Source organism: Chiloscyllium plagiosum, chromosome 21, assembly GCF_004010195.1.
Source record: "Chiloscyllium plagiosum isolate BGI_BamShark_2017 chromosome 21, ASM401019v2, whole genome shotgun sequence".
Classification (NCBI taxonomy): domain Eukaryota; kingdom Metazoa; phylum Chordata; class Chondrichthyes; order Orectolobiformes; family Hemiscylliidae; genus Chiloscyllium; species Chiloscyllium plagiosum.
The window spans coordinates 40,350,236-40,368,952 of NC_057730.1; the positions used below are offsets into that span (position 1 = coordinate 40,350,236).

General features: G+C 43.0%; 1 protein-coding gene across 1 annotated transcript; it reads left to right on the forward strand.

Moving 5' to 3' along the window:
• Nucleotides 1–2,585: 2,585 nt before the first annotated feature.
• LOC122560786 (somatostatin receptor type 5-like) lies at nucleotides 2,586–16,488 on the forward strand. Its single transcript, XM_043711871.1, has 2 exons — nucleotides 2,586–3,068; nucleotides 11,200–16,488. Exons 1-2 carry the CDS (start codon nucleotides 3,039–3,041, stop codon nucleotides 12,361–12,363), a joined length of 1,194 nt encoding a protein of 397 aa, XP_043567806.1. The 5' UTR covers nucleotides 2,586–3,038; the 3' UTR covers nucleotides 12,364–16,488.
• Nucleotides 16,489–18,717: the final 2,229 nt, after the last annotated feature.

An 18,717-nucleotide genomic window follows, 5' to 3' on the forward strand; every position in this document is an offset into this window, starting at 1 on the left:
TATCTACCTGAGACTCCACTTTCAAGGAGCTATGAACCTGCACTGCAAGTTCTCTTTGTTCAGCAACACTCCTTAGGACCTTACCATTAAGTGTATAAGTCCTGCTAAGATTTGCTTTCCCAAAATGCAGCACCTCACATTTATCTAAATTAAACTCAATCTGCCACTTTCTAGATTAGAGTTTTTACCTACTCAATCTGCTCCTTCTCAGCCCATTGGCCCATCTGATCAAGATCCTGTTGTAATCTGAGACTTTAAGATATTAGACTTAAAGAATCTTAAACAGACAAAAGAGAAAGTGAAATGTAGAGATGGTTAGGGAGGGAATTTCAGAGTTTAGGGCCAGTGAAGGTGTACACAGAGGCTCCAGTTAAAATCTGGGACAATCAAAAGTCTAGAATTAGGTTAGCATGGAGATCCTGGAGGGTTGTGGGTCAGGTGGAGATCCAGGATGAGACCATGGAGGAATTTGAAAAGCAAGATAATAGCAAGGCACTATCAGACCTGAATCTGCACAGGACAGCCATTCCTCAAGAAAGGAGCTCTGAACAAGTGCAAAGAAGGGCAGCAGAGTTTTGGATGAGATTGAAACAGTTTGAGGCAGGTGATGGCTGAGAGACTGGCCAAGACAGCAATGACACAAACATGTTCAAAGTTAACAAAGTCAAAGATGAGCAGCAGATGAGCTGAGGCAAGGTCAGAATTAGAGGTGAATGAGGTTTCACGGCAGAATGGATATGTGATTGATAAATGCTGTCAGGACCAAACACAACATGAAAATCTAGCTCAGCTAAAGTCAGTTGTCAGGTTTGGAAATGGTGGTGAAGGAATGGAGTTTGTTGCCAAAATAAAGATAGTATCTTGTCACTTTCCAATAATTAGCTCCTCTGAATACCAGATTAAGTGACACTGTCTTTGTTATCGTATCCTTGAGAAGATAGGAATGTCAGTGCACTTCCCATTAGCTCAGTTCTGAAATGTGATGAATCACATTATAAATACAAATAACAATGTCTGGATGGCACTGACATTAACCAGTACAAAACAGTTTGGCACATTAACATTGCATTCACCACCTCCATTGCGTCCAATCCCAGGGCACAGTGATTGAAAGATCTTCAGTGGAACTTTGCCCCGGATTCATCGATAGTATATTCCAAAGCTCTTCCTTCTGCACCTAGAGACAGCAAAGGGGGGGGGGGGGAAACCACAAACCCAAAGTTCCTCTCGTGTTCACACACTATGGCTTGCATAGATTTAACCCTTTTGGAACTCCCTTGCTGTTAACCCTGTGAAAGCTCCTTCCCAAGAGCTGCAACAGTTGAAGAACTGATTTGCAGCATGCGCAGGCCTTTGCTTTTTTTTTAAATTCGAGAAGACGGCCCACCCTCACGAGAGCAACTAGGGATGTACAATCAATGACGGTAATGCGAGCGCCCACACGGCAATCGCTGACCCTCCTGTTTGAAACACGTTAGTTCTCGTCTCCGTCTCCTCCCCTCTCTGTGGCCCAGACTGATTGCTATGTCGCCAGAGGGAGCTATTGTTTGTCTGAGACACTGATCTGTTCCAGTTCGCAAACGATCCCAGGACAGATGGTGTCTCTCACTCAACACTGAGCGGGCGGTAAAATAATAATAAAACCACCCTGCCCGGGTCTCCGGCGCTGCCTGTACCCCGGCTCTTTATATTGTTGGTGAACATTGTTCATCATTTCCTTTAGTTTAAAACAGGAGGATAAAAGCTCGTTCCCTTGCGTGTAGAATGTGGTTGAGGAAAGTTTTCAGCTTAGACCGCGCTTTTTTTAATATATAAAAACGAACTGATGGCGCAGTTTCCAAATGTTAATACACTTTAACATCAAACCTCACTCCTTTTTAGTGGAATTCAAGTTTTTTTTAATAACACTCGGTTACAGTGAAGCTGCACCCCATTTATAGTCAGGGGTGGAAATGACCAGCATTAGGTTAATACGTTTGTAACAATGACTACATTTCCAAAACTATTTTATCGCGGTTCCGGGAGATGTTCTATTCAAAGTAAGATCCCCCCCCCCCCCCCATTATAAACAACCATCGTACTATAGCGCTCAGACTTCAAAATTGGTCTAATACTGCGCCATAGGGGGTGTGGGAATAAATGATTGCAATTGTGGTTTGTACATTATTATTGCAGTGATTGATCCTGGGGAGGAGAGGAGCTGACTTACCTGTGTTTTTGTCTGGACAAACATACAGGCGGAGAGCACGGGCCCGTCACTGACCCCCACCCCAAACATTACATTTCAGCCTCTGTGGAACCGAAGACCTGGTTGGATGCAGAGTTGGGCCTGCAAGTGAGAGGGAGCGGGCAGTGCGGTGCCCCCCTGCAGGGAGGGGGGCGAGACCTACACGGAGCACTGCTCCTGAGTTCAGGAGCGAGGGAACATGCGTGTTCCAGTGTGTCTGCAGTTCTGTCCCAAATGGAAAACTCAAGGGTTTGGGGACATGTCATTCAGTAAAGGAGCACCCATAATCACTTCTCACATTCAGTCACGGGTTAACGGGCACATTTGAATCTATATAATGGCTGATGCATGGACCCGGTTGTATCTGTGAGAGCTGAGAGGCTGTGTGCCACATGTAGTGCTTCTGTTCCTCAGTGACTCATACACACCACCATCTACTGATTCGACAGTTCGTTTGGGGAGGGGAGTGCATCAGATCCGAGACTCCCCCTCCCAACATACACACACACACTGACTGCAGCCAATGCCTCTCTCTCTCTCTCTCTCTTCGTCAGCGAGTGCCTGAGACAGGAACTCAGAGATTCTGTAAACTCGTTTAGAATAACACAGCACTACGAGGCAGTAAGGGCTGCTGTCTCCGGCTAGCTGTCTGTAACCAGCCCCTTGGATCTATTGCTCAACCCCCCCTTACTGTCCTGGAACACCTTTCTGAAGCCAGTTTAAAGGTCAAGAGCTTTACTGAAAACCCTCGCTGCCCTGCACACTGCTGCCGGATCTTTTGCAATCCCAGATCTCCAACCTTCACGATTGGATGGCAGATATGCTGGAAATAACCCAACAGGTAAAATAACAGGAGACGCGGACCGATGAGGGGGAAATGTGTTCATGTTAAGTTCAAACGAATTAGCATTTCTGTGCCGACCACATGTTACGTGCAGACATAGGAGAGTTGTTCCAGTGTTTTAACATTGAACAGAGTGGTCAGTGTATGTCACTCCATTTCACTTCAGGCTGTCAGCTTGCTAAATTCTGGTGGGATCACTAGAGAGGGAAAAGTTGCTGTTAAAATAAACCTGGACTGCTGGCTTTTGTTTAATAACTTCAAAAAGAAGGGGGGGGGGATGCTTAAATACTGAAGGAGCCCGCATTTGCAAACCGCATTGGAACAGGAAGGGGAGGTTAGCTCGTCCAAAGAGCCGGCAGATGGGCTGAACGGCCTCATTTTGTGCTGTTCCATTCTCTCATCATGAGGAGCTGACTGAGGTGGAAGAGTCCGAGTTACCGCACCAGGTTTCATTTCTCTGCTCACTCACGTTTCTGCAGCACCCTGTAAGTTTGATTTGGACTGTCAGGAGGCCAGTTTGTATTTGCCAATTACCTTCCCAGTCAACTATTTAAAAAAAGGGGGAGTGAAGGTTTGATTTGAACGGGATTGCTGTTTTAAAGAATCTGACCCAGACTTGATGCTGATGGGGACGTTGTGGAATGCTAACTCAGATACCGAGAGCAGGTCAGGAGTGAGCAGAGAATCTAACACTGACATCAGGTTACAGGGACTTTTCGGGGTCATTGTTCTGTTAAAAGACTTTAAGTCTATTCGTATTCTGACTGTGTTCAATTATTCCAGTAGGTAAAGGGTTAGGTCCAGGGGTGGAGACGGCAGCGCTCCAGACACCTCTCTGCAGGTCGACCAGCTCGGGGAGTGAACTGCTCTTGTTCCTTTCCGTCAGTGTTAGCTTTCACTAGTGGCAGCGTTATTAGCCAGTCAGAAAGGATAGGTCCTTACACTCACATCGTCAGCTGCTGCAGCCCAATGTTAGCTCGGAGCCGAATAGGAAATGTAGGGAATGCAGGACGGTGTTGGGACTGGAATGGAGAGGGAATGCGGGACGCTGTTCGGATTGGGATGGACAGGGAATGCGGGACAGTGTTGGGATTGGGATGAATAGGGAATGCAGGACAGTGTTGGGATTGGGGTGGATAGGGAATGCGGGATGATGTTGGGATTGAGGTGGTTAGCTGGGATGGATAGGGAATGTAGGATGGTGTTGGGATTGGGGTGGATAGGAAATGTGGGACAGTTGAGATTGTGATGGATAGGGAATGCTGGACATTGTTGGGAGTGGGGTGGATAGGGAATGTGGGACAGTGTCAGGATTGGGATGAATAGGGAATGCAGGACAGTGTTGGGACTGGGGTGGATAGGGAATGTTGGACGGTGTTGGGATTGGGCTGGATAGGGAATGTGGGACGGTGTTGGGACTGGGATGGATGGGGAATGTGGGACAATGTTGGGAGTGGGGTTGATAGGGAATGCAGGACAGTGTTGGTACTGAGATGGATAGGGAATGCAGGATGGTGTTGGGACTTGCTCCTGTCAGCTGGGTTTGATTTGATGATTCAGTGGTGGGACTTCACCAGCACTTGTCCAAGTGTAAAGTCCACTTTTGAATTTTACATGAACACCTGGTGTGCAAGAAAATGACTAGGCATTCATCTCTGTGAATGTTTTAAAATGAAAAATGTAAAAAGGGAGATAAAGGAATGGTTTGATAAATGTAGCACATTTGTGATACTGCTTTTCCAAGCTTTAATGTCCTTATCTGCTATTTATCATGTTTGTATGGGACTGTACGTATAGCATAGAGCAACTCAGATTGGTTTTGCAGACACTATGCCTTCTACTACAATGGGTCACTTTATCTTTAGGTAATCATTTAGCATGAACTGTATGAATTTAGCCACTTATTCCCAAGTTCATCGACAATATCGAAACTATGCACAATTGGCTGAATATTGCATCAATTTTTTTGGGTGTCTAACCAATTAGCGACATTATTTCTAATACCTCAATGCCTTTACTTACACTGTTATGTCCAGTTCAGTGGGTTAGCATTGATGGAGCAGTATTAGAGCAGATTGACTGTTAGAAATTGAATGATTTATGTTGTTTTTGTTTCCTCATGGACACTAGCAGCCTTGTGGTAAGCCAGGTTAGAGGCAAAAAACCTGCAGGTGCTGGAGTCCAAAGTAGACAAGCAGGAGGCTGGACGAACACAGCAAGCCAGGCAGCTCCAGGAGATGGAGAAGTCAGCGTTTCGAGTGTAACCCTTCTTCAGGACTGGGGGTGGGTGTTGGGGGAGCTGCAAATGAAGGGGGAGCAAGGTGGTGCATCATGCAGTCGAAGAGCTGGAGGGCTGAGGAGGTCACAGTGTTGTGGCAGTGAGAAAGGGACTCACTGAGTGCATGTCTGAGGGAGGCAGAAAATTTCTTCAAAGTGGGCATCCTTTGAAGAGACTTCACAGTGCAACAAACTTGGTTTGAGCACTGACAGCCTAGTGTACATTGTAGCCAGCTCCAGATATCATCCACCTGACAACTACACATATGCACTTCTTAAGGAAACAGTACTGATCAGTCAGGAGCAAGACTCTTATCAATTCTTCCCCCTTTAACACTGAGCCTATGGTAATATCTTAATATTACTTACTAAGTAAGTCTTGCATCGAAAAAAAATGTTTGCTTTTGATGTACAAACCTAGGATGTCCAAAATACTTTGCAGCCAAAGGAGGATTTTTGAAATGTAGTCACTGTTGTAATGTAGAAGAAACATGAGTCAATTTGTACACAGGAACCCCCCGCAAACAACAATGTCATAATGACTAAAAATATTGTGTCTGCATTGTTGCTTGAGAGGTACCTATTTGTCAGGGCCCTTGAGCAAACATCTCTGCAGCTTAGAGTCGTAGAGATGTACAGCATGGAAACAGACCCTTCAGTCAAACTCATCCATGCCGATCAGATATCCCAACCCAATCTAGTCCACCCAGCCCATATCCCTCCAAACCCTTCCTTTTAAATGCCTTTTAAATGTCACAATTGTACTAACCTCCACCATTTCCTCTGGCAGCTCATTCTATACACATGCCACCCTTTGTGTGAAAAAGTTGCCCCTTATGTCTCTTTTATATCTTTCCCCTCTCACCCTAAGCCTGTGCCCTCTAGCTCTGGACTTCCCCACCCCAGGGAAAAGACTTTGCCTATTTATCCTATTCATGCCCCTCATGATTTTATAAACCTCTGTAAGGTCACCCCTCAGCCTCCGACGCTCCAGGGAAAACAGCCCCAGCCTGTTCAGCCTCTCCCTATAGTTCAAATCTTCCAACCCTGGCAACATCCTTGTAAATCTTTTCTGAACCCTTTCAAGTTGCACAACATCTTTCCGATAGGAAGGAGACCAGAATTGCATGCAATATTCCAACAGTGGCCTAACCAATGTCCTGTACAGCCGCAACATGACCTCCCAACTCCTGTACTCAGTACTCTGACCAATAAAGGAAAGCATACCAAATGCCTTCTTAACTATCCTGTCTATCTGCGACTCCACTTTCAAGGAGCTATAAACCTGCACTCCAAGGTCTCTTTGTTCCGCAACACTCCCTAGGACCTTACCATTAAGTGTATAAGTCCTGCTAAGATTTGCTTTCCCAAAATGCACCACTTTGCATTTATCTGAATTAAACTCCATCTGCCACTTCTCAGCCCATTGGCCCATCTGATCAAGATCCCATTGTAATCTGAGGTAACCTTCTTTGCTGTCCACGACACCTCCAATTTTGGTGTCATCTGTAAATTTACTAACTATACCTCTTATGCTCACATCCAAATCATGTATATAAATGACGAAAAGTAGTGGACCCAGCACCGATCCTTCTGGCACTCCACTGCTCACAGGCCTCCAGTTTTCTACCTTTGAGCCAGTTCTGTATCCAAATGGCTAGTTCTCCCTGTATTCCATGAGATCTAACCTTGCTAACAAGTCTCCCATGGGGAACCTTGTCGAACGCCTTACTGAAGTCCATATAGATCACTTCCACCATTCTGCCCTCATCAATCTTCTTTGTTACTTCTTCAAAAAAACTCAATCAAGTTTTTGTGAGACATGATTTCCCACGCACAAAGCCATTTTGACTATCCCTAATCAGTCTTTGCCTTTCCAAATACATGCACATCCTCTCCCTCGGTATTCCCTCCAACAACTTACTCACCACTGACGTCCAGCTCACTAGTCTATAGTTCCCTAGCTTGTCCTTACCACCCTTCTTAAACAGTGGCACATGTTAGCCAACCTCCAATCTTCCAGCACCTTACCTGTGATTATCAATGATACAAACATCTCAGCAAGAGACCCAGTAATCACTTCCCAGGTTTCCCACAGAGTTCTTGTGTATACCTGACCATAGATTCACAGAATTATACAGCATGGAAACAGTTCAACTAGTCCACACTGACCATGTTCCTAAACTAAACTAAACTAGTCCCACTTGCCTGTGTTTGGCCCATATTCCTCCAAATGTTTCCTATCCAAATGTTTTTAGAATGTTGTAACTGTACCCGTATCCACCATTTCCTCTGACAGTTCATTCCACACACGAAATACTCTCTGTGTAAACAAAGTTGCTGTCATGTCCTTTTTAAAACTTTCTCCTCTCACCTTAAAAATATGCCTCCTAGTTTTGAACTCCCCCACCCTGGGGAAGACACCTTTGCTATTCACCTTATCTATGCCCCTCATGATTTAATAAATCTCCATCAGGTTACCCCTCAAGTAGATCTTGCCCATCCATTTGAGAGGGCAGATGGGAGACTCGATTTAATGTCTCAAAGGAAAAGCGACATCTCTGTGTTTAATAACTTTGGAACATAGAGACAGAGCAATCCATTATTATGAAGTTTGTCAAATATAGAGCTTTAGACGCTATACGCCCACAAGGACAAATTCGATTTGTAAAGCTTCAAACAGCAGAAATGTGAATTGTTAAAGTTTAAGGTATAAGCAATCTCCAGGAATGCACTGAGGTCCTGTTGAACCAACTGATGCCATACAGTGCCCCTTCACACATTTTACTATTTGTTCAATAAGCCTGGTAGATTATTAATTGAGTAATTGATTAATGGAGTAAAGTCTGCTGTATTGGTCACCTTGTGTAAGGAAGGCTGTAAATATATTGGAGGCAATTCAGAGAAGGTTTACCAGACTTGTACCTGGTATAAGCAGGCTATCTTCTGAGGAAGGATCGGACAAACGAAGCTTGTATCTTCAGAAGTGTAAGTGTGATTGAAACATCTAAATAAGCACAAGTCTCCCTGAATTACTCAGAGTCAGAAGTCACATGACACCAGGTTATAGTCCAACAACTGAAGGAACATCGCTCCAAAAGCTTGCGATTTCAAATAAACCTGTTGGACACTAACCTCATGTTGTGCGCCTTCTGACATAGTCCACTCCAGCCCAACATAGGCACCTGCACATCATAATTATTCAGAGAGCACTGCACCGGCTGGCAGAGGTACTGCCTTTTGGATGAGCCATTACACTGAGGCTTAATCTGCCCTTTCAGGTGGACGCAAAAGATCCCATAGTGTCATTTCGCAAATGTTCAGAGGAGTTTCTCCTGGTGATCTGATGGATACTCGCCTTCCAACTAACACATCACTAAAGTAAGTGCAGAAATTGCTGGAGAGACTCAGCAGATCTGACAGCATCTACGGAGAGAAAGCAGTTAACATTTTGGGTCCACTGACCCTTCTTTAGAACTAAAACAAGTGCTCCATGGCCTCAATGTTGTTTTTAAAAACTCCTCATATACAAACTGGCTGGTGCATTTCCTATGTTAAAACCCCGATTACATTTCTGGGACATCCTGAGGTCATGGAAGCAGCGACATAAATGCAACGTTTTTTTCCTTTCCATTGGTTTTCAGATTTATTTGATATAAATGGGAAGGTTTCCAACAAATCTGCTCTACCAGACAGCATCAAGGACGAAGAATCAAATCTAGTGCCATGAAAATAATGAGACATGATTATAATTCCTTTGTCTCAGTTACTTTCTCTCAGTTTGATGACGAGTTCAGATATCAGCAGATACAATTTAAAGTGAGAATTAGTAAAACATTTTGATAAAAACATTGGGGAATAGATTGTCTTTGGGTCCCCACTCTCCTGCGTTCCCAGATGACAAAATCTTCTATTCAAACCAGGTAGGCCTTCACACAGTGATTTGTAGTTGCCCTTCAATACAGTTGAGAAATGTGTAAGTCTAATTTGTATGAGTCACTTAGCCTTACTAAAACATGATGCACTTTCATATCTTATTGTCTTATTTTCCAAAAATGAACAGTAGGCAATCAGTTATAGTGTAAAGAAAGGTCATTTGATCCATCGGGCCAGTGCTAGCTGTTTGAAAGAGTCCCTATCCCCAAACACAACCCCGTAGCCTGACAAGTTGTTCTCCTTCAAAAATATATCCAGTTCCCTTTTGAACATTACTGTTAGATCTGTTACTATCATTCATTTAGGTTGTGCATTCCAGGTCATAACAATCCACTGCATTCAAAAGATTCTCCTCAGCTCCCCGTAAACATATGTCCTTTGGTTACTCACCAGTGAAACGTTTCTCAATGTTCTTCCCTGCTGTAAGTCTTTACATGTAAACTGAAGCCCCTTCATTTCCGGTATCAGTCTGGCAAACCTCTCAAAAAGGGATGAGATTAAACCCATGCCTCATGTTACAGACACATCAGCAATGGACAGTACAGTGAATTTCAATTGCAGATAAAGACAAGCAGGGAGTTCACTGAGATATTCAGGCAATTGGCCTGCTTTTGCCTCATTACTTCTGAAGTGGTTAAAACCATGTCTGGTTCATTCGGTACAAAACAGTGACCCATTGTTTAAGACAGATCCATCGATAATCATACAGACTTGCTACATGTATTGAATTATTCATAGCGATATTTCCTGATTAAAACAATGTTATGAGTTGAAAAATAAGCTAATGATCAGATTACTTTACTGCTGCCTTCAGAGATTCTCAGTAATGACTGCTAATTTATTGAAAATTAAATCACTGTCGGAATCATTAATTCCTCATTGGGAATCATTACCCATCAACATCATGGAATGCATAGCATGGAATGTCATCTCTAGATCAATACCATAGAGATGTGGTAGCCCTAATTTGAGCTTCTTGTTAATGTTAAACCCACATACTGTAAACTGTGCATCAGTGGGCAAATTCAAAGCTGAGTTTGACTCCCTCTTCCTGTTTCAGGGAGAATCTATCAACTTCCCTCTGGAGGCAGTTGACCTCCTGGATCAGACTCCATTTACACACACATATTGTTTTAATATGTGTTATCTTTTACATCTCTCAACATTTGTTTAACATCTCAGCTGAAAGGCAGCACTTCAGATTGTATAGCATTGCCTCAGTACAGCACTGGAACATTGGCCTAGGTGTTATACTCAAGGGTGTGGCAATGAGTTTTGAGTCCACGAGTCATGGTTGACGAGGTTGCCAATGTTATCCCATTGCGTCCAACCTCATAAAATGGATACGTTCAGGATTCCACAAAGAAACTCCAGGAGCTGTGAGAATGAACAGAATGCAACATGAGGAGTACAGTTCAGAACATAGAGAGTGAACTGACAGCACAGTGACCTCTCCTCCACATGCGGTTAGTTTAACTATATGCGTTTTGCAATCAATCACTTGACAGGAGCGTTATTTCATTCCCCATCAGTCAGTCTCTTCTCTTCCCGAAAGTCAAATGTCACAAGTCACCTCCCATTTCCTCGGGTTTAGATCACCAAAAACTTACAAAAGTTTCCACCATCAAAACAAAAGCCATTGCATGTTTTGAACACCAGGAAGACTTGATATAGATGTATGGAGCTTTGCCACTCATGCGTTATATACTAAATCAACATCCTGTATGGATTGAATTAAATACACTTCACGTTAACATTTAACGAATGGAAAATTCTTACATAGACCATTCAGTGAGTTGAGTCTATTCAATCAATTAGATCTGAATATTACCTTGTCCTGAATGTCCTCCACCAGAGGGAATGTTTTTTTCTCCATCTTTCAAACCTTCAACATTTCCTTTCATTCTTTTCCTAGGGGCACATTGGACATGAGTACAGTTTTGTCCAGAGTGAAACCTTGAGGACTACACTGCAAGAGATGGAGCCTCTAAAGATATCCACTGTCCCCCTCTGGGAACAAAGCACTGAGAAGATCAATGGTTCGGCATTTAGGAATGAATCCCATAATGGGACGCATGGAGAACCATTCATGTCGAGTGTCAGCACCATTGTGCTTCCTGTAATTTACTTCATTGTTTGTGTAATAGGTCTCAGTGGGAATACTCTAGTTATCTATGTTGTTGTATGCTATGCCAAGATGAAGACAGTGACCAATATCTATATCCTGAACCTAGCTGTGGCAGATGAACTCTTTATGCTTGGACTGCCGTTTATTGCTGCTCAAAATGCCTTGAGCTATTGGCCGTTTGGATCCTTTATGTGCAGGCTGGTCCTGACTGTCGATGGCATTAACCAGTTCACCAGCATCTTCTGCCTGACCGTCATGAGCATTGATCGCTACCTTGCGGTAGTGCACCCGATCAGATCCACCAAATGGCGCTGTCCACGGATTGCCAAGATGATTAATGCTTCAGTGTGGATATCATCCATCGTGGTCGTTCTTCCAGTTATCATATACTCCGAGGTCCAAACTGACATTAACACTTGCAACATTAACTGGCCAGAGCCCAAGTCAGTTTGGAGTGCAGCCTTTATCATATACACAGCAGTTCTGGGCTTCTTTGGCCCACTGTTAATAATATGCCTCTGTTACCTACTCATTATAATCAAAGTTAAATCTTCTGGTTTACGTGTTGGATCAACCAAACGAAGAAAGTCTGAGAGAAAGGTCACCAGAATGGTTATCGTCATCGTAGTTGTGTTTGTAATTTGCTGGCTCCCATTTTACATCCTGAATATTATTAATCTAATTTTCACCTTGCCAGAGGAACCCGTTTCTGTGGGAATATATTTCTTTGTGGTGGTCCTCTCCTATGCCAACAGTTGCGCCAATCCTGTGCTCTATGGGTTCCTGTCAGACAACTTCAAGAAGAGTTTCCAGAAAGTTCTGTGCTCATGCAAGCCTAATGGTGTTGAAGATACAACTGAACAGAAGCAAGAGAAGAGTCGATTTCCAGATACATGCATGACACAGAGATTGGCTGAACCAAATGGCTGCATGCAAACGAGTCAGATTTAAGGAAGGTGCCCAAGTCACACACAGTGACGCCCATGAGTTCTGACAAAGTGCTCTCCACTGCTTGGTAGTTCGCCAAGTGCTTGTGGAGAGCACAGCAAAATTTTTTAAAGGTCCAGAGCTCACGTCGGGCTAAATATGAGCGTTAACTGCAATCGTTGGTGGTCCTCAATGTTTATTTACGATCCGTGTGTATGTGTGTACAGTTATTCTTTGGTAAAGAAGGAAGACATAGACTTTGAAATTTGGGGGCACTCCTTTAAGCGTACATATGGGAGGAGTTACACTCCCCACATTAAATAAATGGTCCGCATTTCATTTCAGGTGGTACAAGTCTCATGAATCAATCAGCCGCAATGGGTTGGTGATTCTGTTTTTAAAAACCTTTGAAAGATGCATCTCATGGTAAGAAATCATTGACTTCACATTTAAAGTTTTACGTGAGAACGACCATTATCTTGAAACAAAATTACAGTTCAGCTGTACAGTGTGTATATTTTCCTTTACTGCTGTTTGATTGTGCGGTGTAGTATTATAGATGCTGAAGGGCACAATGCAGTAAAACTGTCCTTTCACCTCCAGCATGTGAGTCGAAAACTGGCACAACTAAGTGAGCAGCTTTCTCCTCGAGAGAGCTCGTCAGGCTCTGAAAATTTGGCAATCTCAATCCAGGGGCCTGGGACTTGAGTACAAAGCAGTTCAGAATTCCAAGTGGAGAATGCAAGTGGGGGAAGTGAAAATAAAAACCGATGCAATTAGATCGAGCTCTTTTAAAGGAATAGTAGAGTGGAGGAAGATTTATTTCCCATTCAACCCATACTCCACCTCAATTAACTGTTACCAAGTGGATGGGTGTCTGGGCTGCCTACTGCAAGCTCATTGTGTCTTGTGCCACTTGGGCAGGATTTTTCAGATGGCAGAAATGTTTGCCCCCACCAACCAAAGATGTGGCAGAGAAGGAATCCCCCCACTGATCACAGCTCCCCTGCGGCCATGCCATTTAACACTACAAAAAGTGTTAGTTGATTGCAGGCAGGACTTGTCTGGCACGCACTCTGCCTCAGCTTTGGCAGCTCCAATGGCCAGGGCTGGGTCCCCGGAGATCAGGGCAGACCCGGTCGGGGGCTTTCCTGGCCGGGAAGGGAGTGAGGCCCAAAGGAGAGGACCACAGGATTCTGGGTCTCCATTGAGAGACTGAGCTGAGGGGTTTGGAGATGGGCTGACGGCCTCCACAGGGGGTGGCAGACTTTGAGGGAGGGGTAGTGGAATGCCCAATGTGGAAAGGGGAACTTTGAGGTACAATGCCCACTCTCCCTGCCCAGGCCCCAAACCAAGTAAACCGGGTGGGCTTCAACTTGCTCCTCCTGATTCAAAATCGAGCCCAAGTGGGAAGTGGCTGATTTTGTAGTCAAAGGTTGAAGTTGTTTTTATAGCCAACATCAGCAGTGGGGAGCTGGTGTCTTCTGCCTGTACCACACCAGCCAAAAGCTTGGCCAAGGAGGGAGCTAAGCATAGGGAAGGGAAGTAGGGGGGAGTTACGGGGAGAGGGAAGGGATCAGCAATAAGGGTGGGAGAGTGACTCTCTGCGAACTCCCATCTTCCCACTGGTGGATCCCTCAACAAGACGTGCTCTAGAGACACCCCCCCCCCAGCGCATACCTTGGAAATGTATGCTTCTGCAATACTCTCAGCCTCTGACCCAGTACTGTCACGTCTCATTCCCACAGATATCAAATTGTTGTTGGAGATTTAAGTGGCTGCAAAATTTAAAAAACAAAAATAGTTTGCCAATTTATTCTGTCTGTTAATCCACCCTTACATTTCATCTTTTCTTCAGGGCCTGATTTGATAAATTTGCTGCACTTCCTTTTCCATGATTCCTCAGTTTTGTTCTTAATCTTTTAATCCCTTTGGTTAAAGGAGCCAGACTCTTGCTTCTGGGCTTCTTCCAGGACATGCAACCTGGTTATCTACCGCATTTGCAGCACTTGCAGGGAAAGAAATCTTCTGATCTGAAAAGTCTATATAAATGTGCCGGCAACATTTGAACCACTTACATAATGCTGGGTGCTTTATCCTCGGAACAGATTTTTTAAAAAATGGCATTTGTTTTGTGAGATGTTCTGTCATGTTCTGGAGGTGAAATGGAGAGGATAGACAGGGAGAGAGCGCTGTGATCTTGTAGCTACTTCCACTCTGAGGGATGGGCAGGCTGGGGTTTCAAATGTACCCTCTACCAAATGTGGTCTTTCACTTTGGAGAGCTAACATGATCTTGAAAGTGAGTACACATTTAAAATTTCAGAAGACAGACAGAGGATTCCGAATATAAGGAGGACTAGAAGGGAAGCCACACAAATGGCGAATGTGGTGGGGGGGGGTAAAACTTGTCTCAGACTGAGAGGAGGGTTTGTGACAGGTTTGTAAATGACTTGCTAGCCAGCTGGGTGGTGGGAGATAGGAGGGCTGACACACGCTGAGCATTGATGAATTGCAGTAACAGAATATAAATACTGCAAATTACCAAGCATGAGCACGTTGTGCAATATGTTATGGTCTCTGTTCATGTCTTCAGATTCATTATGTGTGCAAGGCAGCCAAATGCTAATGTGTTTGCAGAGGAGAGAATGCAACATCTATCAACTATGTTCTATACCTGTTCAGAAAATAAAGCAGAAACTGAATGCCCTTATTTAGCAACAGCAGCACACTGTGAAATAGCTTATGCTGAAATTGTAATAATTGCTTTTTACTTCACTTACCAGAAAGAAACGCAGCGTAAAATGTGTCCCCATCTCTTCATTGTGGGCCATTATTGTGAACGTGTTCGAGTTTTTTTTCTGTATTCCCTTGTGACAATTGTGGATCTTTGGATGAAATGTCTGTAAAATGGTCAATTTGTTTACTGGTGTAAGACTTTTCCCAAATTTATGTTTTGTTTCTGATTTTGAGCCTCCCATTCAGAGACAATCATATTTGAGGTAAATCCATTTATGATGCTCTTAACTTTGACATCAAGTAACTGTCAAGAATTTATGCATCTCTGACTCTTCAATGATGGGTAAATGTACTATTTGGCGTGGTCCTATGGTTTATGCCAATGCAATGAAATATGCCAACACTGTATGGATAAAATGTGCGACAATCAGTGGTACCACAGCACTGAATGGCACAGGAGGTCTGAAGGTGTGTGGGGCTGAATGGCAGGTGGTGCTATGAGTTGGGTCGTTGACAATTCCTGTTTGGAATTTGGGTTGAAGCCCAGATTGGGAGGATAAATATCTTTTCCAACATCTGTGCCTGAACTGAAATAAAGTTTGCATTCACTGCCCAGATCATGAGAAAAAAGAAAGACTTTGCCTTTATATAGCACCTGTCATGACTTCCAGAGGACCCAAAGCACTTTCCAGACCAGTGAAGTGCAGTCACTGTTAGAAAGCAGCCGAACATGAGCTTGTGCTTCAGTTAGTTTGTGCAAGGAATTCATCTGAATGGCAGAATCACAACTGAACAAAAATATTTTTAAAATTCTTTTGGTCCAATAGATTAGACACTCTGGAGAAACTGTGTTTCAGTTTTTATTTTTTGTTTCTGTTCTCATTTCAAATCTCTAGCATTGGTAGCTCCTTGTTTTATTTCAGTCTCACTGAGGCTCCAGTTTCCATCAGCCTAATATCCCACCACATTCTGATCTCTATTAATGTTCTTGCCTGGCTGCTTATTGCAACATTAGCTCTTCTGATCTGGAACTGAAGACATTCTTAATATGGCATGAATCTCTGGGATTGTCCCCTGAAGGTGAGGGTTAATGTTGAGTGTTAGAACGATGCACTGGTGACATAAACATGAATGATCTTAAATCTACAATGCCATTTACCGGTTCAACACACATTTCTGTACTATATGAGAATTTTCCAGAATTTAAGCACACTATTCAGCTTCAAGCTGACAGTACGGAAGGAAATAATTTTACCTTTGTACCTTTGTCAATCCTCCAAAAGAGTTTATTTATCTTTTGCAATCTATCCCAGTGCCCTGGCCAACATTTCACAATTCAACCAAAACTGCATAACTACTCATTTGATCACACAACACCAGGTTATAGTCCAACAGGCTTAATTGGAAGCACTAGCTTTCGGAGCACCGCTCCTTCATCAGGTGGTTGTGAAGGAGCAGCGCTTCGAAAGCTAGTGCTTCCAATTAAACCTGTTGGACTATAACCTGATGTTGTGTGATTTTTAACTTTGTACACCCCAGTCCAACACCGGCATCTTCAAATCATGACTGCTCATTTGATGTTTGCAAGATATTTCTGTGCACAGATTGGCAGCTCTGATTTCCCACTAACAACAGTGACTGCAGTTCTAAAGTAATTCACTGGCTGTAGAATACTTTTGGAATATCCTGAGCACATGCAAGACAGTAAAGGAGTGAAAAACTCTCAGCAGGTGAGGCAGCATTGATGGAGAGAGAAACTGAGTTCATGTTTCAGCTCTGTGGCCTTCCATTATTAGCTCAGATGGAGCTCCACAGATGCTGCCTGACCTGTTGAGTATTCCCAGCATATTCTGCTTCAGTCTAAATAAATGCAAGTTTGTTTGTGTTTTCTTTGTGTATCTGAAGGCATCTTAGACTTTTTTTCAAAATTGGTGCAATGCAGATCCAAGTTATTGTTACTGTTCGATTCCCCCCCAAGACCACCCCCTCCCCACAATTCTATGGAAGTAGTACTTTCTCAATGACTAACATGGAAAAACCACTTCTTTGTGAAGCTGCACAGGCCATCTGATGGAATGGTCCAGTTTTCTTTCTTTCCTTGCTCATTTTGGAACCCACTTAGCCTCTGCACCATTGGACCTGCTCTGAACAGCAACCAGGGGTCTGGGGAACTCACTGATGCAAACCTGTTTGTTTACCACTTGGTGGTGCTATGCATCACTACTCATGCTAATCCAGATGAAGTGGTAGGAAGTTCAATGGACATATGGTGTCCAAAGTAGAAAGCTAGGAGGTTCGGTATATAGCGTTTGATAAGGATGACCACTTTATTCTCCCAAAGCTATAAGAATCAACATTCAGATATATCAGGGGAGGTTGGCAACCTGATGACCTGGGGTACGACTGCCATCTGGAATTGACTTCAAATTACAGAAACTGTCCTTGTTTCAATCCTGTTGGGTTCAAAAGAAATGAAACTCGGGCAATTTTCATCATGATACATAATCACAGTAGTACCATACTATAACCCATTCTCCTGGAAAGCAGATTAAAAATCATCCCCTTCAGTTTAGTAAACTGGAGATTTCATGCCAAAATGCTTTCTCCTTTTACTCCCCTTCTCTGGACAAGATGGATAGGAGTTGTAATTCAGTTCCCAGATCTATATTAGTCTATGCAACCAATCACTAGAAAATGCAAGATGGAGGCCTAATCTGGTTTACCCATTCTTATCCAAACTCTGCACTTTGAGCCCAAAAATATGAAGCTAATTAGAAGTTTCTAATTCTTCCTTGCTGAAGAAACCTTGTAGTTGTGAAAATGTATAAAATAACTGAATATTTTTGCCTAATATATAAAATATGTACTCTGAATCCTAGTCTGGAATGCAGCCTCGGTTGTGTGTATATAAAAATGAAGATATTTTTAAAGAATGCAACCTGGAGGTTGTAAGCATGAAATTGCTCCATGTGGAAGAGGGTTCTTTTACTCTGATATCTGATTTGATCTGTCAATACCCCATTTGAGAATTGAATCCTCAAATCTCTCCCTGCACTGTTGGCCAATGACACTTTAAGTGCTGTCTAGTACAATGAGGAATGTTTGAGATCATACTAAGGGAACTGAGTACAGATTTGAACATATATCTCTCTATGTGGCACTTTAATCTCAATTTAATATTTTCACTAAGAAATGATTATTTTTTTTCAAATCCTAAATTCAGATTGCTGTATTTTGTTGAAAATCAAATGACCTAAAAAGAAAGAGCAGTTGGAGACTGTACCACTGCACTAAAATATACTTTATTAAAATATATGAAATTATTGAAACCTGTGAAATATCTATATTTATCTTGGTGGAGCACTCTAAGGTTAAGCATGTGGAAAAAGTATGTATTAAACTAATTCAACTCTCTCACTTCATTCAAATTATTGTTAATATAGTGTTTGTGGAATGTTCATATTGTGTGAAGTAGTTAAATATTGTTAGGAAAATGCCAAACCAATCCACTTGCGTTAACATGTCACTTTTAAAATGATATATTTATTGGCAGGGAAGAAAAAATAAAGGTTATTTCAAGATTGACGGTATTAGCAAAAATAACTTCAACAGTATGTACCATTCTCTAATCAGCTGTACC

Coding starts and splice junctions, on each gene's coding strand:
- LOC122560786 (XM_043711871.1), top strand. CDS start 3,039: ATGGCAGATATGCTGGAAATAACCCAACAG. Junction 3,069..11,199: donor TGCTGGAAATAACCCAACAG/GTAAAATAACAG, acceptor TTCTTTTCCTAG/GGGCACATTGGACATGAGTA.